General features: G+C 38.5%; 2 protein-coding genes across 2 annotated transcripts; both read left to right on the top strand.

Moving 5' to 3' along the window:
- Positions 1 to 411: 411 nt before the first annotated feature.
- LOC104239333 (aquaporin PIP2-1-like) lies at positions 412 to 2,708 on the top strand. Its single transcript, XM_009793947.2, has 4 exons — positions 412 to 827; positions 1,410 to 1,705; positions 2,081 to 2,221; positions 2,326 to 2,708. The coding sequence occupies exons 1-4, from the start codon at positions 521 to 523 to the stop codon at positions 2,437 to 2,439; spliced, it is 858 nt and encodes a 285-aa protein (XP_009792249.1). The 5' UTR covers positions 412 to 520; the 3' UTR covers positions 2,440 to 2,708.
- Positions 2,709 to 3,840: 1,132 nt separating this feature from the next.
- Positions 3,841 to 6,553, top strand: LOC138883712 (uncharacterized). Its single transcript, XM_070164418.1, has 7 exons — positions 3,841 to 4,168; positions 4,443 to 4,647; positions 4,870 to 5,210; positions 5,253 to 5,420; positions 5,580 to 5,668; positions 5,887 to 6,189; positions 6,305 to 6,553. The coding sequence occupies exons 1-7, from the start codon at positions 3,841 to 3,843 to the stop codon at positions 6,551 to 6,553; spliced, it is 1,683 nt and encodes a 560-aa protein (XP_070020519.1).
- The last annotated feature ends 20,607 nt before the right edge of the window (positions 6,554 to 27,160 follow it).

Genomic DNA, 27,160 nt, shown 5'->3' with positions numbered 1-27,160 from the left:
TCAAGTCTAAATGCACACATTATTATTAATGAGTAATGACTGTATGGATAATTAGCATTCCTCACCCTTCTAGATCCTCTAGCTAGATATAGAGCGGCGATTTGAAATTTATGGATTCAGAATTCTAATCGTTTAAAATTATTGAATTGTAAATTAATAAATTTATTTATATTCATTGAATTACTAAAGACAAATATAAAATTTGAATTAAAATTAATGAATTCCGCCGAATTAGTAAATCATATTCTAGCTCAGCCTCTAGCTCGAAGTTGGGTATGTTCACCATGAAAGTGAAAAAAATAGAAATACAAAAAACAAAAGGTAATATGGGGCGGCAGGAAATGAGTTAAATTAATGCTCCACTCAAGTCCAAACCCTCTATATAAATTCTCCTCACTCTCCAGCAACTCCACCACAATCAATTCTACATATTTCTATCTAAAAGCTTTAAAAACAACATTATTCAAGATTAGCATAATCTTCTTTTGGTGAGCCTTAATTTAGAGAACAAAGTGCAAAAATGGCCAAAGACATTGAGTATGGCACTGATCAATATGCCCCTAATAAGGACTACCAAGATCCACCTCCAGCACCACTAATTGATGCAGAGGAACTTGGAAAATGGTCATTTTATAGAGCCATTGTTGCTGAATTTATTGCAACTCTGTTATTTCTCTATATCACTGTCCTCACTGTGATTGGCTACAAGAGCCAAAGTGATACTAAACATAATGGTGATGAATGTGGTGGTGTTGGCATTCTTGGCATTGCTTGGGCTTTTGGTGGCATGATTTTCGTTCTTGTTTACTGCACTGCTGGTATTTCTGGTATGTAATTTCTGTGACTATCTCATCTAAAATATTAGCCGGTTATATACATCACACTTTTATTTACTTAATTGTGTCTTCAACATGCCTCGTCACGTGTATGTCCGATTCTTTTTCATAAGTCAAACACATGATTTCTTTTTAAATTTTTTTATACTGGCTAAGTGGCCAGAGACAGATCCATGATTTAAGCTCTATGAGTTCAAACCTTTATGTTCTTAGCACTAAACCCAATGTATTTTTAAAGTTATAAGTTCATATCTATTAGTAATTTTTAATAATTTTAGTAAATTTTTACAAATAAATTTGTGTTATGCGTCGAAAGTAATGAGTTCGGATGAATCCGGTACCAGTACTTTGCATCCGCTACTCTGAGTGGCAGTGAGACTTGAATCTAAGAGGTCTTGCCTGCCCAGAACTACGTTGAATTGATTGACCATCTAATCTAACCGCTTAAGTTTTTAGAGGCGACACATTTTTATTTACTTAATTATGTCTTCAAAATTACCTAACAAAAATTGGTTTTGGCAAAGGTTTTAATTTGCTCAGGAGAATAATGGGGTTCACATTTTGTGTATGCAGGAGGACATATTAACCCAGCAGTGACATTTGGGCTCTTCTTGGCTAGAAAAATCTCATTGGCCAGAGCCGTTATGTATATGATAGCACAGTGTTTAGGAGCCATTTGTGGTTGTGGTTTGGTGAAGGCATTTCAGAAGTCTTACTATGTTAATTATGGTGGTGGTGCCAATGAGCTTGCAACAGGCTACAGCACTGGCACTGGATTAGCTGCTGAAATCATTGGAACTTTTGTCCTTGTTTATACTGTCTTTTCGGCCACTGACCCCAAGAGAAATGCCAGAGACTCTCATGTTCCTGTAAGTAAAATTTTGCAACACTCTATCTATTACTCTTGTTAACATTTTCCCTGTATTTTCTTGAATTTAACTTATATACACGGGCACTAAGAAAATTTCATACTATATGGTCATCTAAAAAATAATTACCCTGCATTTCTGCAAAAGACTGTTTCTATGACTTAAACTCGTGACCTCCTGGTCACATGACAACAATTTTACCAATTACGCCAAAGGCTCCCCTCGTAATAAGTGGAACCAATTATTTTTTTAAAGAATAAGACAGACAAATTGCTACACAGGTTAAATTACATAGATAGTTATTTATATAGTCAATGTATTAATGCTTGTTTTTGGTAACTTGAGTTGAAGTCAATATTTTGTAATTGAATTAAGGTATTGGCACCACTTCCAATTGGATTTGCTGTATTCATGGTTCACTTGGCTACAATCCCAATCACTGGAACTGGTATTAATCCAGCTAGAAGTTTTGGAGCTGCAGTCATATATGGCAAAGAAAAAGCCTGGGATGACCAAGTAAGCAATTTTACCTTAACCAAAATTGCACATCCTATTGTTTTTATTCAATTTAACATAAATATACATTGGTAAATTACAATATTGCCTTTTTAATGTGACAGTGGATTTTCTGGGTTGGACCTTTTATTGGTGCTGCAATTGCTGCATTGTATCACCAATACATTCTGAGAGCTGGAGCAGTCAAAGCACTTGGCTCATTCAGGAGCAATGCCTAAATGATAAGAATTTAGAGCTATTTAAGGAGATGGAATGAATATTAAATGGTCAAAATTGTATAGTGGTATTGGTGGAGATGGCCTCTTTTAATTGTGCTTTTGTTTGCTTTGTGGGTTGGCACTTAATTTAAATGTGCCAAACATTGTCATTTTGAAGCTTTTCTTCTTGTTTGGTTGCATTTCCTACTTTTGTTTAATTCCTGTCCCCTGTAAATTTCCTTATTCTGTATTCAATAATAATACTTGATTGACCAGGGCTCTTTATATTCTATTACTAATTTCTGGTTACGTACGTTGCACGTGTAGCCATGTCAATTGATATATTTTTTTAAGTCATAGTTATTATTTAAACATATGTGTAAGGTTTAAAACAAAATTTAAAAGAATGTTTGTAGCATATTCTAAAAGCATTTGTTTTTGCTATAAAATAAAAATAAAAGAGTAAACAAGAGAAGTTTCGTTGTATATCCTCAAGACCACCAATGAATATGTCGCAATAGTTATTCTTCACCTACTATGTCTCCTCGGTATGCTCTTGTAACACTCTATATTAATATGTCCTTTTGTATTTTCCTTATGAAACATGACTTTTTTTTCATAAATTATTCAGGCCTTCTTGTTTTTACCTTTACCTACCTTTCAAAGACAAATATGGTTAGCTTTAAAGTAGTAGTACTAGTAGTGCACGAATATATATATATATATATATATATATATATATATATATATATATATATATATATATATATATATATATATATATATATATTGCATGTAGCTTCATGATAGGAGTAAGAATTTTAAATTCTTGTGGTTATTATATATATATATATATATCTATTCTTAATAATTGACATATGACATCTGCATCCAATTGATCCATAAAGTGTTCAAGATCATGCACCAATTTACTAACATAATCTTCCAATAGTGCAGTACTACAAGAAAAGCCATTACTTTAAACCTGAGATTTAATGTTCACAATTTTTGCATCTCTTTTCCATCTCTAGTGAATACTATTCATGCTGCAAATACAAGGGAAAAAATAAAGGGAAATTTTTGTTCCTATACCATATAGGAAACTATATTACCAAATATGTTCATAGTTTACATATTACTCACCATGTTAATAATATTTCTACAAAATATAGACAATTCATTAAATAAAGAATCATTGTAGCTGTAGGCTTCCTTATTTAGGCGCGCTAATATTGAGAAATTAAATATTCTTCCAGATATTTTACAACGCAAATCACACATTAATAATTATCGCCTGTTTTGATTCAAAATTTAGCGACTCTATTTTTGCGATACAATATGTTTCAACATTTTTTCTGATTTCACAAATCAAAAACGACTAAATCTTCTACAACAAACGCAGTTACGTCCAAAATCCCAATTATGCTACAACTGAATGAGAATTGGGATAGCTATGGGAGATCTAGAGAATTTCAGGTCGATGGCATTGTAGTCGATGAGGATGCGAGTAATAGTCTATTGATTTTTACAATAGCACAGCAATTAATGATCGATACATCCGAAAAAATTATAGAAATCAAATACAATGTCAACGAGCATTGTCCTCCAATGGAAATTAGGAACGATATGGGTGTTCGTGTATACATGGAGACGAAAAAGGAAAACAAAAACTTAGGATCATATCCACTATGTATAATTGTCCGCGATTTCAATATGGAATTGAGTATCACCAATGAGAACACAGTTGCAGGTTTGTGCTGTTACATTTTCTATCAAATTCTGGTTGTATATCAATGTCCTACACTTTATCTACATTTTATCTACAAATAAACTACATGTCAGAGTAAATATATATATCAGTATGTATTTTCACAATATCTACAAAATTTCTACATTTATTCAATAATTAAACTACATATCATTTGAAAAATTAATATGAAATACAAAATTTCAATGTTTCCACAAATTATCTACAAAATTTCTATAAACTGTTCATAACAGTATTTATCTTTATTTTCATGCAGGTTCGTCTGGAACACTAAAGTTACTTGATATGCCAACATCTTCCGTTATAGAGGAATATGAAAGTATAATAATAACAGATAGTACACCAAATTTTATTGAAGTAGGACAAGTATACCAAGACAAGCAAACAATTGCAACTGCAATGAAACACTATTCTGTCATGCACAAGTTCCAATTCAGGGTTAAAAGATCTAGTTCTAGAAGGTATGAACATATGAATGATCAAAGATCATTATTTTTTTAATTTTGTAGTTTATTTGTAATTTTTTACTACTTCAATTTTTTCTTGTGATAATGTTTATCAGTATTCTAGATGAATTATAGTTATGTTGTATATAAATTGTATAATGTGAACGTTTAAGCTAAAATAGTCTTTTTTTTAAATCTATATTTTAAATCAGTGTTTAAATTGTATTTATTTTGTAGCTATTGGCTGTTATGTGTTGGTGAAAACTGTACATGGCACTTCAAGGCAACTAGCATAAATGATTCTGTAATGTTCAAGGTCAGACATTTCAACAGCCAACACACATGCTCTTTAATGGACAATACATTCATACAACGCAAACCTACTTCCATGGTAGTTGGTAGCATGGTTATTCCAAAATATTCTGATCCTAAGACAATTTACACACCAAAAGACATACAAATTGACATGTTGTCTGAACACGGCGTGAATCTAACCTACATGCAAGCTTGGAGAGCAAAGGAAAAGGCTTTACAATTTTTGAGAGGTCATCCTGCTGACTCCTACAACAAATTACCAAGTTATTTTTATATTCTTGAGAAGACTTATCTGTGATCTGTAGTTAAATTGAAGAAGACCGCAGATGAATGCTTCTTATATGCATTTGTTGCGATTTGTACGTCAATCAGTGGTTGGAAATATTGTAGGCCAGTTGTAGTAGTTGATGGGACCTTCTTAAAGTCAGCATACAGGGGAATAATGCTAACATCTAGTACAATGAATGCAGCCAGTATTGTAGTTTTATTGTAGAAATATTGTAGCTTGTCTGTTTTTTGTAGTATTTGTAGATTTATTGTAGATATATTATTGAAAAGTTGTAGTTGTATGTATGTGTCTTCCTCTGCATTTTTCCTGCAGCTAATTAATTGCTATTTGCCACATAATGTAGGTACCATATTACCATTGGCATATGCTGTTGTTGATTCAGAAAATGCGCATCATGGAAGTGGTTTTTTGAGCAATTCAAACATGCATATGGTGAGAGACCAAATATGTGTGTTGTTTCGGATCGGAATGAGAGTATCTTGAAGGAAACATCTATTGTTTATCCCGGCATGCCACATTATTCTTGCATGTGGCATATTTGGACAAATATAAGGGCAAAGTTCAAGAAGGGTTATCTAAAGTTAAGCGAATTGTACTTTGCTACGGCACGATCATACACGCTTGATGAATTTAATGAAAGGATGTCAAAGATTGAAGAGATTGACCCGCGTGTTAAAGTATACTTATACGATATTGACTACCATAGATGGTCTCGAGTACATGCTACGGTGAACAGAACTTGGACTATGACATCAAACATTGCAGAGTCGTTGAATGCTGTAACAAAATATGCAAGAGAGCTGCCGATAGTAGAACTATTAGAGTATATGAGGACTCTTCTTGAACGTTGGACGAAAGAAAAGTTATTGAAAGCAAAATGTACATTCACATACCTTGGGTTTAAATTCAACAAAGAGTTGGATGACAACAAAACATTGTCGCACAAGCTTAGAGTAAGATCTGATCATTTATTGCATCAAATTAATTTATACAAGACAATGTAGATTTTTTGTTGATATTTTGTATTTAACCGTATATGAATTGTTTTTTTTTGTAATGTAATTGTAGGTGAGGGCTTCAACAGACTATATACATACGGTACTAGATGGTGTGAGGCGCTATATTATTTGTCTTGAAAATAAGAGATGTAGTTGTGGGCAATTCCAGCTTGATGAACTTCCTTGTCCACATGCTTTGACTGCTTTAAGACACAGAGATGAGTCTTTTGAACAATATTGTTCTCCTTATTACACAAGGAAGAACCTCTTGCGTACTTATGAAATACCAGTAAATCCCATGCCTGATGAAAGCAAATAAAATGTGCCACAACATATATCTAAAGAAGTAGTAAATCCACCTACAGGAGAGAAAAGCAGCCAGGAAGACTTCAAAAAGAAAAATACAAATTATATGATGAAATAAATTCAAATAAGTACAAGGTTTCATGTGTCAACTGCGAAGGAGAAGGGCATAATAAAAAATCTTGCAAGAATGCACCCAAAAGGAAATAAAATTTAATGTAGTTAACAGAATATTTCATAAAAATTGTTGGTGAGTTCAGGATAACAGAATTTGATGGGTAATTATTGAGGTTTTTTAAGATCATAATGTAGTTAGTTAGGATTTTTCTGTATTGAGATAATACTTTCATAGAGTGATTTTGTAACGACCCGACCGGTCGTTTTGAGCTTTAGCACGTTCTTCGGCGATTTGAGGCATGAGCAGCTTCACTTCAGGTATTATGACTTGTACGCATCGTCGGAATTGAATTTTGGAAAGTTCGGAGTTGATTTGGAAAGAGAATTCTCATTTCGGAAGCTTTAAGTTGAAAGAATGGACTAAGATTGGATTTTTGAGTAAAATCCTTAGAATCAGGATTCGAAGGTTCCAGCAGGTTCATATGATGATTTTGGACTCGGGCGTATGTTCGGACTGGGTTTTGGAAGACACGGGAACGTTTCTACACCTATTGTGGAAGTTAGCATTTTAGAGGAATTTCATAAGTTTGGGTTGACGTGCATTTCAGGGGTATCAATGTCCGTTTGGGATTCTGAGTCTGGAAATAGCTCCGTATGATAATTCTGGAGTTGGCAGCATGATCAGAAGTGAATTCGGAGGTCCGTAGGTCATTTTGAAGTCATTTGGCTAAAGATAGAAATTTGAAGGTTTTTGAGAAGTCTGACCGGAAGTGGACTTTTTGATATCGGTGTCGGAATCTGTAATGACCCAAAATGTCATCTTTAAATTAAATAATTATCTTGGTATTTTAAGACCTTGAAAAGCAGTATCAATAATTCCTCAACTTGCGTGCGCAGTCCATATAATTTTCCGGAAGGTTTTTATGTGAAAAATGGATTAAATTGTGAATTAGAGGTTTAAAACTCAATTGAGTTGACTTTGGTCAATATTTTGAGCAAACGAACCTGAATCCAAGTTTTGACCATTCCCATAGTTCCGTATCATGATTTGGGACTTGGTCATATGCCCGAAATCGAATTTGGAGGTCCCTAGCTCAAATTATCGCCATTTAACGGAATCTAGAAATCTAAGGCTAAAGATTTCTTAAGTTTGACTGGAGATTTGACTTTTGAGCAAACGACCCCGGAATGGAATTTTGATAATTTCAATAGTTTCGTATGGTGTTTTAGACTTAGGATCATGTTCGGATTTGGATTTGAAAGTCCGTAGGACAATTTGACGCATTTTGGCGAAAGTTGGAAAATAGAAGATTTTTGGAAAGTTTGACCGAGAGTTGACTTTTTGATATCGGGGTCGGAATTTGATTATGAAAATTGGAACAGATCCATTATGTCATTTATGAATTGTGTGCAAAATTTAAAGTAATTCCGGGTTGATTTGATATGTTTCGGCGCAAAAAGTAGAAGTTGGAAGATTTGAAAACTCATAATTCAATTCAATGCGCGATTCGTAATTTTAGTGTTGTTTAGCGTGGTTTAAAGCCTCAACTAAGTTCGTATTGTATTCTGGGACATGTTGGCATATTTGGTTAGAGTCCCGAGGGGCTCGGGTGAGTTTCGGACCATTTATAGGCCTATTTAACTTGCTGGTTTTTGACAACAAGGTTTGAAAATTTTGATGCGAGGAGCATACATTGGAAGCTTATATCTCAAACTATATAAGGATTCTGAAAATTTTCAAAACATGAAAGTTGTAGCCCTTGCATTCTAATTTACAGGAAAGTAAACTATTCATCATTTGGATATTTGTACAGAAAGTTATGATCGACTGACTATAAGGAACTAGGTAATGAGAAACATATCAATATTGTAGTTCTTGATGTCTAATTTTCAGAAAGTTAAACCGTTCATCATTTGAATATTTGTACAGAAAGTTATGATCGATTTACTGAAGGTTGGTAATGCTGTTTTTTTTCTGGGACAGAGGCGAAATCGCATGTATCAAATGCGATTTATAAGTCTCAAATGATAAATGCAACTTGCTTGGACAGATTCTTAAACGCGAGAGTTAGCCATTTTTACTCATTTTTGAGTTTTGAGTCTCGGATTTAGGCGATTCCAAGGGGAGTTTTCACGACTTTGACTTGGGTAAGTGTTCTATATCCGAAAGTGATTATATTTCATAAATCCATGTCCATATTCATCAATTATTTCAGATTTAGGTGTAAGAAATTGAGATTTTTGTAAAATCTTCAAAAAATGAATTTTCAAGATTTGAACATCGATTCGGAGTCGGATTTAGTAAAATTAGTATGGTTGGACTCGTAATTGAATGTGTTATCGTATTGACTGAATTAAATTAACTGTGGCTAGATTCGGATCGATTGGAGGCCGATTCGAGGGGAAAAGACATTTCGGAGTAGGATTTTGCTCGGATTGAGGTAAGTAATGATTGTAAATATTGTCATGAGGGTATGAAGCCCCAGATTTCACATTGTTGTGCTACTTTAAGGTGACACACACGCTAGATGACGAGCGTGGGGTCGTGCACCGTTGGGGATTGTGACTTAGTCCGTCCTGTATGACTGTTAAACCGCGTATTTGATTGAAAACTGTTTGATATCATTGTGTTTTGGAAAGTATTATCATGTTTTGGGCTGAATGCCTTATTTGGGCCTCGTGCCAACTGTTTTGGACCCTTAGGGAATTTTTACTACTATTCCTCACTACATATTTGTACTCAGTCATGCTGTATTCTACTGTTTTCATAACTCAGCCATATTTACTCCATTTTGATATTTTAAACAATATTTTGGGCTGATCATCATGTTTTACTGTTGCCCGAGTGGCATGAGAGATTTTTGACTGAGTGAGGCCGAGGGCCTGTGTTGTGAGGATACTATGGGATCGGGCTGCGCGCCGCAACAGTGTTATATTGATTCATGATTTTGAGGTCGAGGGCATGATTTGTTATGCCACCAGGTGGCTTGTTGATAAGAGGTCGAGAGCCTATTTGATTATGCCACGAGATGGCTTGTTATTGCGCTTGGGCCGTAAGGGGCCCCTCCAGGAGTCTGTACACTCCCAGTGAGCGCGGGTACCTAGTGTGACTGATATGATGTAGCCCAAGGGCTGTTGTTATTTCATATTGTTGCCTGGGGGGCTATTCTTGATCCATGTTTTGCCCGATGGGCAGTTCTTGATTCATGTTATGCCCGAGGGGCTGATTACGAGTGATTGTGAGGTAGCCCGAGGGGCTGGTTCTATTGATATTATGCCCGAGGGGCGGTTTATGGTACATGTTTTACCCGAGGGGTTGTTTACATTTCTATCATTTTTACTCACTGTTTTATCACTCGTTTGAAACTATTGAAAGTTATTTTAAAAGGTTTTACTGAAACTGAGTTTGATTTACGAAGTAAATGGTTTATGTACTATTTTTTTGAGAAATATACGGTATTTGTTGTAGTGCTATGACGTGAAATTATGTGTTCTCTTACTGCTCAGCTTTCATTTACCTTTATTACTTACTGAGTTGGCGTACTCACATTATTCCCTGCACCTTCTGTGCAGATTCAGGTATTTCTGAACCCGGTAGCGGGTGTTGATTACTTAGTGGCAGAGTCATTGGAGTTAGCAAGGTAGCTGCCCGACGTTCGCATCCCTGCTCTTCTCCCTCTTGTTTTCCTTAGACTATTTTTAGTTTATTTTCAGACTCTTCGTTGTATTCAGACCTTAGTAGATGCTCGTGACTTGTGACACCCCGATGTCAGGCTTGTATATTTGTTCTGCACTGGTTATTTAGACATATGCTATAAGATTTCTTGTTAATTAATGGCTTCAAAATGACTGTTATAGAAAAAATGGTTAGATTTAGTAATTATGTTAGCTGTCCTAGTTCCACGATAGACGCCATCACGACCGGGTCTGTTTTAGGGTCGTGACAAGTTGGTATCAACACTAGGTTACATAGGTCACACGAGTCTTGAGCGGGTTTAATAGAGTCTTGCAGATCGGTACGGAGACATCTGTACTTAACTTTGAGAGGCTATAGGACCCTTTAGGAAATTCCACATTCTTGAATTCTTATCGTGCGACATTGGTTAAACTTGAAGCATAATTCCTTAATTCCTTCCACGCATTCGTTTGCGCACATGAGCGCTCGGTATCTACTGTGCATCGACAGCTTGTGATTCCCTAGATGAGGTGCGAGATGTGATTTCTGTATGTGATGTTGGGCCAGTCTGAAGGACTTGAGGCCGGGTTTTGACTGTGGCTTGAGTACTGAGATTTCGATTGTGTGAGCACGTGCATTTGGAACTTATATGTCTATTTGTGTCCTTATTGGTGGGATTTGTGACTGGATAACTATGGGGCGAGTATGATTTTATTGCGAGATGTATTCAGATTGTTCGAATGTGACAAGAAGAGTTTATTAGAGATGTAGTAAGGACTATTGGATGTTTGACTTCCGTCTTGAGTTGACGTATGACCTCGAGCTATGGGTGTGTTGAAGGACCTCTCGTGTAGCTTAGTTGTGGAGTGGAGTAGATCTTCATGTTGTGTTATGAGTTTAGACTGAGGGGGGGATTAAGTGATTGTGTAATAGTATGATTATGGAAGAATGTAGAGAGATACTAGTTTGAGGTTAAGCAGGTGGATTACCTCCTGCGAGGTGTGTCGAGGTTTGTGTGAACCCTATGTTATTTTGTAGCGAGTCCTCTTTTACCAGTGAATTACATGTGCTACAGTTTGAGTTTGGATCGCGTATGAGAGTTAGATTGACTGTTACGAGGGTGAATGCGAGATTTGCAAATGGTTTGAGGAATTAGATGGGTTGTGTTGCATGAGCTTATGAAGGATTTAGCTTAATCTCATCCAGTTGGGGCAACTCAACCACTTATTGCGGCATAGGCCGATGACAGGCCTGCCTTGTCTTTTGAGGCTTTGCCAAGATTGGATAAGTTTACCTAGCTATATCCAGTCTATTTCAGTGGTACACCTTCTGAGGACCCACAAGATTTTATGAACCGCTGCCATAAAGTATTGCAGAATATGGGAATAGTTGAAAGCAATAGGGGTTGATTTTACTATGTTTCAGATGACCAATTCCGCCAAGAGGTGGTGGAAAGATTAGGTATTTACTAGACCCGTTATAGTTCCGTCTGAAGATGCGGACGTATTGAGAAGATCAACCAGTGAATCTTGTAGGGGTGCAATAGACCTTGACGTCTGGTTGATTTATATGAGTTAAAAGGTCAACATTATGGATTATCGTACGTTGTGACCCATGACTTCGCGCAAAATGGGGATGTCCACTATCAATGAATAGATCGAATGGTCATGTGTTATATCAGTTTTGACCTGAAATGTACATATATATGGTACCGAAAGGCTCCCCAATAATTTACACATATTTAAGGACTGAGACATGCAGGGGATAAGGTTGGGACTTGCGGTATATCTGCCTCTTTAATTATCCAATACTTCAGTATCAAAGGAGTTAGAAAAATAACCTTAAATTTATTGAAGGTCCGCTTAGTGTGGAAGTCAAGGTTTTAGATTTTTGGGTGCTTTAGAGGAAGTACAGTGGTTGACGATCTTCTGGACTATGTAGTTCGTGCCAAGATTTATCTTGATGTAGGTATACTTTTGTGATTATTTTGCATAATTAGAGGAAAGAGTTACCCCAAAGAAGAATCGAGAGTATATGAATAAATAGGTTAGCTCAGCAGTGTTGAGTCAACATTACAAAAGAAGAAATTAGCCACTGTTGTTTGTGGCAAGCCTATGAAGAGGGCAAACTAGCCAATGCAACACCACCTACTCAACTCAGTTCTCATAAATGTTTTTGAAGGAGTTTGTCTCCTAGTTTCTCCGTAATATGTTGTATATAGGGTCTGAATGGTTGTGTGAGGTCACCATGACGGTGTCAGAATATATCATCAGGTCCAATAAGTTAGCTGTCATACTCCTACTTTGGTTCCTAAGCTAGAGAGAGAGAGAGAGTCCACAGACTCATTAAAGGACTCAATTATGATCTTGAAATTTAGTAAAACCTAGGAAGCTACAAGTTGATGCTTCATTTCAGCTAGTGGTAGAAATTGCCAAAATGTTAGAATGTATTCTGGATGAGGAAAAAAGGAAGCTAAGAAGACCAAGAGGTCTCGAGGTTTTAAAGGATTTAGCGGATTCTATTCTACAACTACAAATCATTATGACAGGGGCTCGGCCAGCCGGCCAACCCACTCAATATATCTGATTACTCGGGCTGCTCCAGAAAGTTCTTTTAATGCACCACCACCACAAGGTTCGTATAATGGTTATTCCAGTTATCTAGCGTAGACTCAGTATGAGTAGCCGAACCCTCAAAGGGATTGTAATGAATGTGGTAGTACAAGGCACATCATGGGAAAATTGTCCTAGACTTGGAAGAAACATATTTTGTAAAAGCACTCAGGCTACGTGCCATATTACAGTTACTACTCCACTTATATGACCAACCAGAGGTAGGGGTCAGGATGTTAGAGGTAGAGGTGAGACTCCTACAGGTGGAGACCAAGTCGTTGATATATTTTCTATTGTATGGTTGAGGTTGCAACACCAGATTGTCCGCATTTTCTTGTCCTTAAGGACAAAGTTCAGCATGATGATGCTAGAGATGTGACCATTGGAGATGATGGGGTTTTGAGGATGCAGAGCCTGATTTGTGTGCCCAATGTGGATGGGCTTCGAGAGTTGATTCTAGAGGAGGCCCATAGCTCGCGGTATTCCATTCATCCGGGTGCCGCGAAGATGTATCAGGATATGAGACAACACTATTGGTGGCGGAGAATGAAGAAAGACATTGTGGGATTTGTAGCTCGGTGTCTCAATTGTCAGCAGGTGAAATATTAACATCAGATATTGGGTGGCTTGCTTCAGCAGATGGATATTCCAGAGTGGAAGTGGGAGAGGGTCACTATGGATTTTGTAGTTGGACATCCACAGACTTTGAAGAAGTTCGATGCTATTTGGGTGATTATGGATCGGCTGACCAAGTCCGCGCACTTCATTCCTGTATCTACTACCTATTTTTCAGAGCAGTTGGCAGGGATCTATATCCGAAAGATTGTTCGTTTGCATAGTGTTCCGGTTTCCATCATTTCAGATAGAGACACTCAGTTTACTTCACAGTTTTAGAGGGTCGTGCAGAGAGAGTTGGGTACTCAAGTTGAGTTGAGCACAACTTTTCACCCTCAGATGGATGGACATGTTACGTGCTTGTGTCATTGATTTCGGAGGGTCATGAGATGAGTTTCTACCGCTTGTAGAGTTTGCTTATAACAACAACTACCAGTCGAGTATTCAGATGGTTCCATGTGAGGCTTTATATGGGAGGCGGTGTAGATCTCCAGTTGGTTGGTTCGAGCCCGGTGAGGCTAGGCTATTGGGGATAGACTTGGTGCAGGATGCTTTAAAAAAGGTAAAGGTGATTCAGGAGAGGCTTCGTACAACGCAATCGAGGCAAAAGAGTTATGCTGACAGGAAGGTTTGGGATGTGTCCTACATGGTTGGTTAGAAGGTTCTGTTGAAGGTTTTGCCTATGAAGGGTGTTATTAGATTTGGGAAGAAAGGGAAGTTGAGTCCTCGGTTCATTGGGCCTTTTGAGGTGCTTTGGAGGATTGTGGAGGTGGCTTGTGAGTTTTCTTTGCCACCCAGCTTGTCAAGTGTGCATCCGGTATTTCATGTTTCTATGCTCCAGATGTACAATGGGGATTCGCCTCATGTTCTGAATTTCAGCACGGTTCAGTTGGATGATGATTTGACTTATGATGTGGAGCCAGTAGCTATTTTGGGTTGTCAGGTTCAAAAGTTGAGGTCAAAGAATATAGCTTCAGTGAAAGTACAGTGGAGAGGTCGGCCCATGGAGGAGGCTACCTAGGAGACCGAGCAGGAGATGCAGAGCCGATATCCTCACCTGTTTGAGGCTTCAGGTATGTTTCTTGATTCGTTCGCGGACGAGCGTTTGTTTAAGTTGGGGAGGATGTGACGACCCGACCAGTCATCTCATGATTTACCACTCCATTTTCCCTATTTCTGCTTCTTTATGCATTGTTTATCAGTGTTTTGTGGTATGGGGTTGGTCAAATCGAGTCCGGAATGATTTTGGTAAGGTTTGAGACATTAGTCTCTTTTAAGGAAGTTTAAGTTGAAAAAGTCAACTGGATATTGACTTATATGTTAGAGTGCTCGGATGTGAGTTTTGATGGTTTGGTTAGCTTCGGGAGGTGATTTATGACTTAGTAGTGTGATCGGAATGAGATTTGGAGGTTCATAGTAGATTTAGGCTTGAATTGGTGAAGTTGATAATTTGGCGATTTCCGGTTGGTAGGTGAGATTTTGATAGGGGTCGGAATGGAATTCCGAGAGTTGCAGTAGTTCTGTTGTGTCATTTGGGATGTGTGTGCAAAATTTCAGGTCATTCAGACATGGTTTGATTGGGTTTTTGATCAAAAGCAAAATTTAGAAGATTTTAGAAAGTTTGGCTTGAATCCGATGTGTTTTGGATGATTTAATGTTGTTTGAGGTGTTTTGATGATTGGAACAAGTTTGAATAAGGTATTGGGTTATGTTTGTACTTTTGGTTGAGGTCTCGGGGGCCTCGGGATGATTTCGGATGGTTAACGGGAAGTTTGGATTGTTGTTGCAGCTGCTGAATTGCTGCTTCTGGTATTTTCGCACCTGCGGATTGGGGACCGCACGTGCGGGAGATCTATCACAGAAGCGAAAAGGGGTCCGGTGAGCAGAGACCACAAAAGCTGTAAGGTGACCGCATCTGCGACGTCGCAGATGCGATTTAGGCTGGATAAGTGATTTCCGCAGAAGCAGGCATTGTGTCGTAGATGCGAAAAGGTCTGGGCAGAACATATAAGTTATTTCACTTCGCGAATTTGAGCTATTTCACCATTTTTGACTTCGGCTTGGAAGCTTTTTGGACGATTTAAAAGAGGGATTTCAAGGAAACTTCATTGAGGTAAGGGATTTGGACTTAAAATTCGTTCCTATGCTAATAATACATGGATTAGAGCTAGAAATTAAGAAAATCAAGGGTGAAATTTGGGGAAGCTAGGGCTTGGAAACTTAGGCCCTTAATTATGGATTTGAAGGACCATTTGGGGTCGGATTTGAGAACTTTTGATACGTATGAACTCGTAGGGAGATAAAGAATCTATTGATGTAAAAATTATTGAATTCCGAGATGTGGGCCCGGGGGTCGGGTTTTGATAATTTCGGAATTTGTGCCCTTTATTGATTGTCTTCGCTTGGGCTTCGTTCCCTTATCTTATTTTGACGTCTTAGTTTTGATTTTGGATAGATTCGACACGAGTAGAGGCCGATTCGAGGGGCAAAGGCATCGCGAGCTAGAGATTTGACTGGTTCGAGGTGAGTAATGATTGTAAATGATGTTCTGAGTGTATGAAACCCCGGACTTGCACATCGTACTGCTATATTGAGGTGCCGCACATGCTTGATGACGAGTGTGGGGTCGTGCACTGTTGGGGATTGTGACTTGGTCCGTCCCGACTGATGATTTTACTGCATATTTGACTGAAATATACTTGTTTTCATCATTATTTGGGCTGAATGCCATATTTGGCCTTGTGACAACTATTTGAACCCTTCAGGGATTTTTACTGGTATTTCTCACTGTTTTGACTTTATACTTGAACTTAGTCATGTTATATTTTACTGTTTTTATACTCAGCCATGTTTACTCTGTTTTAAACACTTACATGATCTTTTAAACAATATTTTTGGGCTGAGAAACATGTTTTACTACTGCCCGAGTGACTTGTGAGGATTTTTTACTGAGTAAGGCCGAGGGACTATGTTGTGAGGAAACATTTGATACTGATTATGAGGCTGAGGGCCTGAGATATGTACTCCACGAGGTGGCTTGAATGATATGAGGCTGACGACCTAGTGATGATGCCACGAGGTGGCTTGATATTACGCTTGGGCCGTAAGGGGCCCCTCCAGGAGTCTGTACACCCCCAGTGAGCTTGGGTACCCATTGTGATATGAGATTGAGCCCGAGGGGCTGGTATTGTTCTATGTGATTGCCCGAGGGGCTGGTACTATTCTGAGATATTGCCCGAGGGGCGGATTTATTGATACTGTGCCCGAGGGGCGAGCCTTTATGTGTTTATTTTTCATATTTGACTGCCAATTACCTGCTTAATAATTGAAAAAGGCTTTTCATGAAACTACATTTGAGTTAAAGGATTTTACCTACCTTTCACTGATTTACTGATTCTAAATGGTTTTACTGCTTCTTTATAGAATGCTTTGTTTCTTACGTGATTTCTTGCTTTCAGTCTTTATTTACATTTTTTACTCACTGAGTTGGAGTACTCACTTTACTCCCTCTACCCTGTGTGAAGATTCAGGCGTAGCTGGTTCCGCTCCCAAGTGCTACCTTCCGGCTTCAGGCGGACATTCGGAGTTCACGAGCTAGCTGTTTGCATCTGCAGCCCCGTGTCTCTACTCCTTTGTCACTTCATCTCTTTTCAGACAGTTATACTAGTTTATTGACTTAGCCGATTTGTATTATGACTTATAGATGCTCATGAATAGTGACACCCCGGTTAGGGCTATGTATAGGTGTTCTTCCGCGTATTTATGCTATCATAGTTATTTCGGATTTATTTTATCGTGTTTAGACCATTTCTTAAATGCTTAACTATTAATAATTGGAAAATGGGAAGTGTCGGCTGGCCTTATCTTCAAGAGAGGCGCTATTACAACTGGGTTCGGGTTGGGGTCGTGACACATTACAACTACTTCTTCTTCCTCTAGACTGTATTTTCTCATTCAAAGCTGGTGCACTTTTTCTCCTTGCTAATTTGCCTGTCACCTCACTTTCACTAATTGCCCCATGCTCCTGCTTCTTTCTAGCATAGTCCCAAAGTAGCTCTCCATAGCGTCTACGATGTTGGTCAATATCAGAAAGGTCTTCTACCGGAATTGATAACTCTCCAAGACTAACATACTCTGCAAAGGCAACAACAAATACACCACAATCGTTGCAAAGATTAAAAAAATGTCAATATTTACCAAACGATTAGAAAAAAAAGGGTTAAATGTATAGAAAGAAAGAAGATTTTTGTTACAGTGATCCTTCTTTTTGCTGTGGTATCTCTCCGACGATCCACTGAATGTTAAGAGGGTCGGTAATAGCTTTCTCAATGTATGCCTTTTTATTCTTGAAGTTGATGTTTTTACGCTTCCCATAAAAACCGGTGCATGACAAATACAAAGGGATAATAACAGAAAACTTGTCGACACAAGATTCAACAATGGGATGATTGTGTGAAGAGACCATGTAATCATACGCATAAAGTTTCCTGTCTGCAATGTCAAAAACAACCAACACCCAGTGGAATTTTTCTACAATGTTAACGGGCATGATGACATAATCAACTTCATCCCATGCAACATTTGCGAGTATTCTATACCCCAATATATATTCTGCTACAACGTCCTGGGGTTTGACAACATAAAACTTCTTTTCTTGAGGAGAATTTTGGAAATTTTCATAAATTTGTTCAATCCTAGTCTTGAACAAACAATCTGTTGTAGTAAACCTGGTCTTGTTATGGGGGCCATACTTGCCTATTTTCCTCAAGTAATACATTATAACATCAATGTGCTACAACAAAAATAGATTGCATTTATACTACAAGTTATCTTCAAATAATCTACACAAACTACAAAATAATTACAATTACATTACAAACAGAAAACAAAACATCTACAATCAGAATACAAATTATCTACAAAAAATCAACAAATCAAATACATTGAATCTTACCGAGTTATTAAGGACTTGTCCGGGGTGTGCTAGGGAAAAGAACCACTCCTTCTTGTCAACCTTTTCCACTCCAAGATCTTACCATGGCTTAATTTGGTTGTCCTTTATAGAATACGGAGCCTTCCTCCTATATAAACAAATAGAAATTAAAATAAAATTGTTGAATGAAGTGGATATGTAAAAGATGAATACTGGAATAAAAGTGTCAAATTGTGCAAACTAACCCCTTTGAACCTGTGTCGGTACCGTGGTATAACCACTTGTTGAATTGATCCAACAACTCAGGATCTACATCTTGACCAATAACACTAGTAAATGGGTGCTTGAGGTGAAATATTTGAGGTCCAACCGAGGTGCTTCCACCAGAATTGTATAAAGGGAGAAATGGTGATCGGGCATGCTTTCCCGGCTGCCTTTTTCTACCTTGATGCACGGGTGTTGTTTCATCTTGTATAGGCTCGCCGAACTTAACCAATTGGGAGAAGTTACTAGGAAGCTCGAAATCATCAAGTCTAACCTCCTTCTTCTAACCTCCGGATTCTTCTGAATCACCTACATTCACATACTCTTCTGCCTCTTCACCTACATTGTCATCTTCCTCATTCTGCTGTTCTCTTTGAGCTGCTACTATCACTCCGTGGATTAAAGATTGTGCATGCATATCTTCCCTCTCTGTAATACCATGTATATCTAGCTTAATAAAATGGTAAAAATATTGAAACATAAAGCAAATATCTCTGAATACAATTTCATACCTGCATTCTCTTCATCAACCGCACCTTCAAAATGTGTATATAAATCAACACGTGCTGGATGATTTTCTTCACCAAGTGCACCTTCAACATGTTCTATTTTTTTCATTAAAAATATTAAATAATACTGGATAGTAGTGGCTTGACAGTTTAAGAAGATATGTAGGTGTGTTATAAGATCTACCTAAATCTGTAGAGCTGTGCCAATATGTTGTATTTATTTGTATATATTTTGTATATATAATGTAGACAAATTGTAGATATTTTGTAGATAACTTGTAGATATTTTGTAGATATTCTGTAGATAATTGTAGATAAAGTGGAGTTATTTTGTAGATACCTATTTTGCTGATACTGGCCTGCACTGGTTCTCTACTAGTGAATTGAAATTGCTGATTGTTCTTGTCTTTTGGTTGGTCAGTATTTTTTGTTGAACTCCCAGCAAATTGAAAGTTTTATATTAGTTAGGATATATATTTTAGAGGTGACATAAATAGTTGTCACGACCCTAAACCCAGACCCGGTCGTGATGGCGCCTCCCGTGAAGACAAGGCCAGCCGACACTTTCCATTTCAATATTTAACAGTTAAATAGTAAGATACAGTCTAAAGCATGATAAAATAATCCAAAGTTTAAGCAGTTAACAACATAATATGCAGAATACAACCCAACACAGCCCGATACTGGGGTGTCATTAATGACGAGCATCAAAACAATCCGGAATACACAGAGGAAACTACAAGGTTTAATACAGAAACTAAGAACATGAAGAAATAAGATAGGGAAGAGCTCCGGGCTACAAACGCCGACAACTACCTAGAGACTCCTCGGATCCGCCTGAGCTGGAAATGATCAGCACTCGGGAGCGGGGCCAGATGCGCCTGAATCTGCACACGGGGTGCAGGGAGTAAAGTGAGTACTCCAACTCAGTGAGTAATAATCATAAATAAAGACTAAAAGCAGGAAATCACATAAAGTACATCTGCAGACTAAATGAAGCAGTAAAACCAGTGAAAGATATGTGAAAGTCATTTAACTCGAATTAAACTTCACAAAAGCCTTTGTCAACAATTTAAGAAGGTAAATGATAGGCAATCAAGGAAAATAAACACATAATTCGGGCAACGTATCAACAAATCTTCCCCTCGGGCAATATCTCGGAACAATACCAGTCTCTCGGTCTATATCTCACATCACAATGGAAACCCACACTTACTGGGGGTGTACAAACTCCTAGAGGGGCCCCTTACGGCACAAGCGCAATATCAAGCCATCTCGTGGCATCAACATTAGGCCCTCGGCCTCATATCAACAAGCCACCTCGTGGCGTACATATATCAGGCCCTCGACCTCATAATCAATATCAAATGTTTCCTCACAACATAGGCCGTCGGCCTTACTCAGTCATAAATCCTCACAAGCCACTCGGACAATAGTAAAACATGATTCTCAACCCAAAATATCGTTTAAAAGATCATTTAAGTGTTAAAACAGTGTAAACATGGCTGAGTATGAATATAGTGAAATATAACATGACTGAGTTCAAGTATAAATTCAAAACAGTGAGGAAATATCAATAAAAGTCTCGTAAGGGTTCAAATAGTTGGCATTCAGCCCAAATATGACATTCAACCCAAATAATGATGATAGCAAATAGATTTCAGTCAAATATGCGGCAAAATAGTCATTCGGGAGGGACTAAGTCACAATCCCCAACAGTGTACAGCCCCACGATCGTCATCTAGCATGTGCGTCACATCAATATAGCACAACGATATGAAATCTGGGGTTTCATACCCTCAGAACATCATTTACAACCATTACTCACCTCAATCCAGTCAAATCTCTAGCCCGCGACGCCTTTGCCCCTCGAATAGGCCTCCATTCGCATCGAATCTATCCAAAATTAGAATCACGGCATCAAAATATGCTAAGGGAATGAAGCCCAAGCGAAAATAATCAATATACGACACAAATCCTGAAATTACCAAAACCCGACCCCCGGGCCCACGTCTCGGAATTCAATAATTTTTACATTAATGGATTCATTATCTCCCCATGAGTTCATACATATCAAAAGTACCAAATCCGACCACAATAGATCCCTCAAATCCTCAAGCAAAGTTCTAAGTTTCCAAGCCCTAGTTTCCCCAATTTTTAACCTTAGATTCCATTAATTATAGCTCTAATCCGTGAAATAATAGCATAGGAATGAGTTTTAGGTCCAAATTCCTTACCTCAATGAAGTTCCCTTGAAATCTCTCTTCAAATTCGTCCAAAAAGCTCCCAAGCCGAATTAGAAATGGTAAAAATAGCTCAAAATCGCGAAGGACACAATTTATACTTTCTGGCCCAGGCATTTTCGCATCTGCGGCCACTTTACCGCTTCTGCGGTACCGCATTTGCGGTCCTTGATCCACTTCTGCGCAAATCACTTGAACTACCCAAACTGCATCTGCGATGAAATATCCGCACCTGTGCTATCGCAGGTACGACCCCTAGACCGCTTCTGCGGTTCCTGCCAACTACCCAGCTTCCGCTTCTGCGACCATTCTCTCGTATATGCGGCATCGCACCTGCGGTCCCCAATCCGCAGGTGCAGAAATACCAGAAGCAACAAAAATCTAAAATCTCACAAAGTCACAAACTCCTCCGTCAACCATCCGAAATCACTCCGAGGCCCCCGGGACCTCAACCAAAAGCACCAACATATCCCAACACCTTATTCAAACTTGTACCAATTTTCAAAACACCTCAAACAACATCAATTCAACCAAAACATATCGGATTCAAGCCTAAGTTCCCAATATCTTCCAAATTTCGCTTTTGATCAAAAACCCAACCAAAACACGTCCGAATGACCTGAAATTTTGCACACATCCCAAATGACGCAACGAAACTACTGCAACTCTCAGAATTCCATTATGACCCTATATCAAAATCTCGCCTACCAACTAAGGCTGTATTGTGGTCCGGGCGCGGGATCGGCCCAGGATCGCGGGCCAAACGGACCGGTTCAAGCAGGCCCGGTCTCTAGTGGTGCATAGGCCCGTAGTGGGCCGGTCCAACCCAAATAGCCCGTGATCCCAGGACCGTTAAGCCCGAGATCGGCATGCGGGCCTGGGCCGGTTCAACCGGGCCCAACGGGCCCCAACGACTATTTTTAATTTTTTTTTTCTTAAAAATGACCAACGTTCAGATTTTTAAAATCTAGCCGTTGGCCATCAAAATTCAACCGTTTGGCACTTTAGAAAATAGCCATTTGGCCCCCAAAATTTATTTTAACCCCAAACTTTTTATAATTATACTTTTTCCCAATTCTCAACAAGTAGCCAAGCTACTACTCTTCCCCCGACTCCCCGACCCAGACCTGTTACCCGTCCTCCTCCACCTATTATTCTTGATAGTGACAACCATTATTTTCAATTTTCCGTTAGTCAATCTTGCCATGATGTTGCACCAGGTCAACAATTAAATGAAGAAGTTATGAATGCTCTTTATCCTAATGAAACTATCTTTGAAAATGATGATTTAGATGAAACGCAACCGGATTTAGATGGTACACCTACTAGTCCTGTTAATAACCCAAATGATGCCCCACCTGACCCTCCTGTAGTAACCCCTACTTTTAATAGATAACCTGCTAAATGGCCTGAAACATCTCTTGTTTGGCACTTTTTTACTCAACTAAGAGAACAAAATAAGGCTTAGTGTAAAACTTGTGGGTCTCAACTAGTTCATAAATTTACTGGAGACCGTAACGGTACAGGTAGTTTGACTAGACACATAAAGACACACCCTAGAGATAAAGCTAGATTTTTACAAATGAAAGCTGCGCAAGAGGGGACAAGTGTAGATACTACGGTTAACCCTAGTACAAGTTCAAATCTAGTTCAACCGGGAATTAACACTGTTACCGGTGACATTTTATATTATGATCCAAATAAAGATCGTGAAGAATTGGCAAAAAATGGTTACTGTTATGTGCTTACCCTATAGTTTTCCCTCTAACCCTCATTTTGTGCATTATATTAGAAGAGTTTTTAAGCATACTTATAAAGGATGGCGTTGCGCAACCGTAAAGAGAGATATTTATAAATATAAACATGAATATGAACAATATTTGCGCTATTTATTTACTCATATAGATTGTCGCATTGCTATTACTACTGATATTGGTAGAAGTGGTAATGACTGTGATTATCTAACTGTTACAAGTCATTGGATAGATGAGGAGTGGATAATGCAAAAGCGCATTATTGCTTATAGAATAATTAATTCACGCCACACAGATAAGTTTATTGCTAACACAGTTGCAGATATTTGTAGATATTCTTGCATTAGAGATAAAATTATGTCGGTTTCAATGGATAATGCTTCTAGTAACACTAACGCTATAGGCTTGCTTACAACTACACTAAATCCTGCATTTAGTAATATTTTACATGTTAGATGTATTTGTCATATTTACCATTTAATCGTCGGTGCTGGTATGAAAGTTTTAAATGTAGAAATGAAAAGGTTAAAATGGCTCTTATTTGGTTTTTTTATTCAACCATAGAAGTAGACTTAGAGACTATTTTAAAAAATGTGATGAATTTGGCCTTAGAGAAAGAAATGTTTCTAAAGCTTGTCCAACTAGATGGAATTACATGTATGAAAGTTTAGTTGTTGCATATGAATATAGGAACCCAATAAGCGCAACGTATAATGCTCATGTAGGTTATGGTGATGATGATGATGATGATGAGCACCTTACAAATCAAGATTGGAGTAATGTTAAAATACTTGTAGACTTTTTAGAACAATTTCATATTGCTACATATGAATTATCTAACCAATATTATCCTACTATTTCTAACTGTTTAGTTTATATTGCAGCACTTGTAGATTTATATACTCAATTTTCAGAGGGTGGAGTAATTTATCAAGAAGCTATTAATTATATGAAAGCTAAGTTTAAAAAATATTTTTTCCCTATCTACCCTATTTTTGGTGTTGCTGCATTGTTAAATACTACAATAAAATTAGGAGATCCTCACTTTTGGTATTCACAAATTTATAACGCTTTATCACTTTTAGCTGAGGAATTTTGCTACACTTGGAGATGCAAAAGCCTCAATTAAAATAAATGCTCAAACAATTTATAATGCTTATCAACTTGCCTTAGATCAAGCTAGACCAAATGTTCCAACTCCTACTTCGTCTAGTTCGCAAGCATCTAAAAGAACTGCGGGCCTAAAAGCCCTTAGTTCTTGGACGGAGTTCAGGGATTCTCAAGGTGATAATTTTGGTGATAGTTCACAACTAAATGAACTTCAAGTCTATTTGTCGCAGGGACTTGAATCAGAGAATCCCGACAACTCCTTCGATGTTTTGGAATGGCGGAAGGACAAACAAAAACACTATCCGGTTCTTTCAAGGATGGCTCGAGATATTTTAAGTGTTCAAGCTTCAACAGTGGCATCGGAGAGCGCATTCAGTCAAGCGAGACTTCAAAGTGGTGATCATAGAGCGTCTATGAGGGAGAGCTTGGAAAAATCAGTACTCTTCAGAGATTGGATCCGTTCGGAAAGAAGAAATTTTGGACCTACAGAATCACAACGGAGATAGATGAAGCTTATGAAGAAATGCTAGCAGAACTTGCGCAAGATGCTGCTTCGCCCGGAAGAGGTGATGAACAAGCTTCTTTTCCACCACCACCAACGGAAATTCCTCCGGATCTTGAAGTATTTATGAGATTTGTTAGAGATAATACATAGACTAACATGTAACTTGTATTTTGGCACATCTTCCTTAATTGTTTTTCCTTTTAATGGTGGTATTAGTACCTTGTTGTGCACATTCCATTGGGGGGAGGAAGACTAGGAAAGATATTGCCATTCTTTGTTAATGTCGTAATAGTAAAATATATAAGACATTCCCTTGAATATTTCTTTGCAATTTATTTTGTGTTTAAATTTGATACAGTATATATATTATATATCTAATACAACATACTATATATACTATATATATTTATATAGCTATATATAAGTAATTTATACTAGTATATACATATATAGTTTACAAGAAAGTGCCTTAGATAAAAAAAATTAAAAAAAATAGCCCGGAATGAAAAGAGCCCGTTGGGCCCGCGGGCCCGACCCATTTAGCTCAGGACCATGTGGGCTTAGGACCACCGTGGGCCGGTTCCACATATTGAGACCTTGAAGCCCGAGACCGCCTTATCCCGGCCCGCCTAAAGCCCATGCCCATTTGGCCCGGGCCCGGACCACACTACAACCTTACTACCAACCGGAAATCGCTAAAATATCAACTTCGCCAATTCAAGCCTAAATCTACTCCGAACCTCCAAAACCCATTCCGATCATGCTCCTAAGTCCCAAATCACCTTCCGAAGCTAACCGAACCATCAGAACTCACATCCGAGCCCTGTAACACATAAGTCAATATCCGGTTGACTTTTCTAACTTCAGCTTCTTCAAAAGAGACTAAGTGTCTCAAACCTTCTCAAAACCTTTCCGAACCCCAGCCAACCAACCCGATCACTCATAGAACCAATAGACAAAGTAGTAAGAAGCAGAAATGGGGGAAACAGAGCGGTAACTCATGAGATGACTGGCCGGGTTGTCACATCCTCCCCAACTTAAACAAACGTTCATCCTCGAACGAGTCAAGAAACATACCTGAAGCCTCAAATAGGTAAGGATATCTGCTCTGCATCTCTCGCTCGGTCTCCCAGATAGCCTCCTCCACGGAACGACCTCGCCACTGCACTTTCACTGAAGCGATATCTTTTGACCTCAACTTCCGAACCTGGCGCTCCAAGATAGCTGCTGGCTCTACATCATAAGTCAAATCACCATCCAACTGAACCGTGCTGAAATCCAGAACATGAGACGGATCCCTAATATACTTCCGGAGTATAGAAACATGAAATACCAGATGCACACTCGACAAGCTGGGTGGCAATGCAAGCTCATAAGCCACCTCCCCGATCCTCCGAAGCACCTCAAAAGGCCCAATGAACTGAGGACTCAACTTAGCTTTCTTCCCATATCTCATGACACCCTTAATGGGTGAAACCTTCTCACCAACCATGTAGGACACATCTCGAACCTTCCTATCAGCATAACTCTTCTGCCTCAACTGCGCTGTACGAAGCCTCTCCTGAAACACCTTCACCTTTTCTAAAGCATCCTGCACCAAGTCTGTCCCCAATAGCCTAGCCTCACCCGGCTCGAACCAACCAACTGGAGATCTACACCGTCTCCCAGACAAAGCCTCATATGGAGCCATCTGAATACTCGACTGGTAGATGTTGTTATAAGCAAACTCTGCAAGCGGTAGAAACTGATCCCATGACCCTCCGAAATCAATGACACAAGCACGCAACATGTCCTCCAATATCTGAAGAGTGCACTTGGATTGCCCGTCTATCTAAGGGTGAAAAGCTGTGCTCAACTCAACTTGAGTACCCAACTTTCGCTGCACAGACCTCCAAAACTGTGAAGTAAACTGAGTGCCGCTATCTGAGATGATGGAAACTGGGACACCATGCAAATAAACAATCTCCCGATTATAGACCTCTGCCAACCGCTTTGAAGAATATGTAGTACACACAGGAATGAAGTGCACGGACTTAGTCAGCCGATCCACAATCACCTAAATAACATTGAACTTATTCAAAGTCCGTGGAAGTCCAACTACAAAGTCCATAGTGATCCTCTCCCACTTCCACTCTAGAATATCCATCCACTGAAGCAAGCCACCCGGTCTCTAATGCTCATATTTCACATGCTGACAATTGAGACACCGAGCTACAAACCCCACAATGTCTTTATTCATTATCCTCCACCAATAATGCTGCCTCAAATCCTGATACATCTTCGTG

The sequence above is a fragment of the Nicotiana sylvestris genome, chromosome 12, assembly GCF_000393655.2.
Source record: "Nicotiana sylvestris chromosome 12, ASM39365v2, whole genome shotgun sequence".
Lineage (NCBI taxonomy): Eukaryota > Viridiplantae > Streptophyta > Magnoliopsida > Solanales > Solanaceae > Nicotiana > Nicotiana sylvestris.
This window is presented reverse-complemented; position numbering and strand designations above follow the sequence as displayed.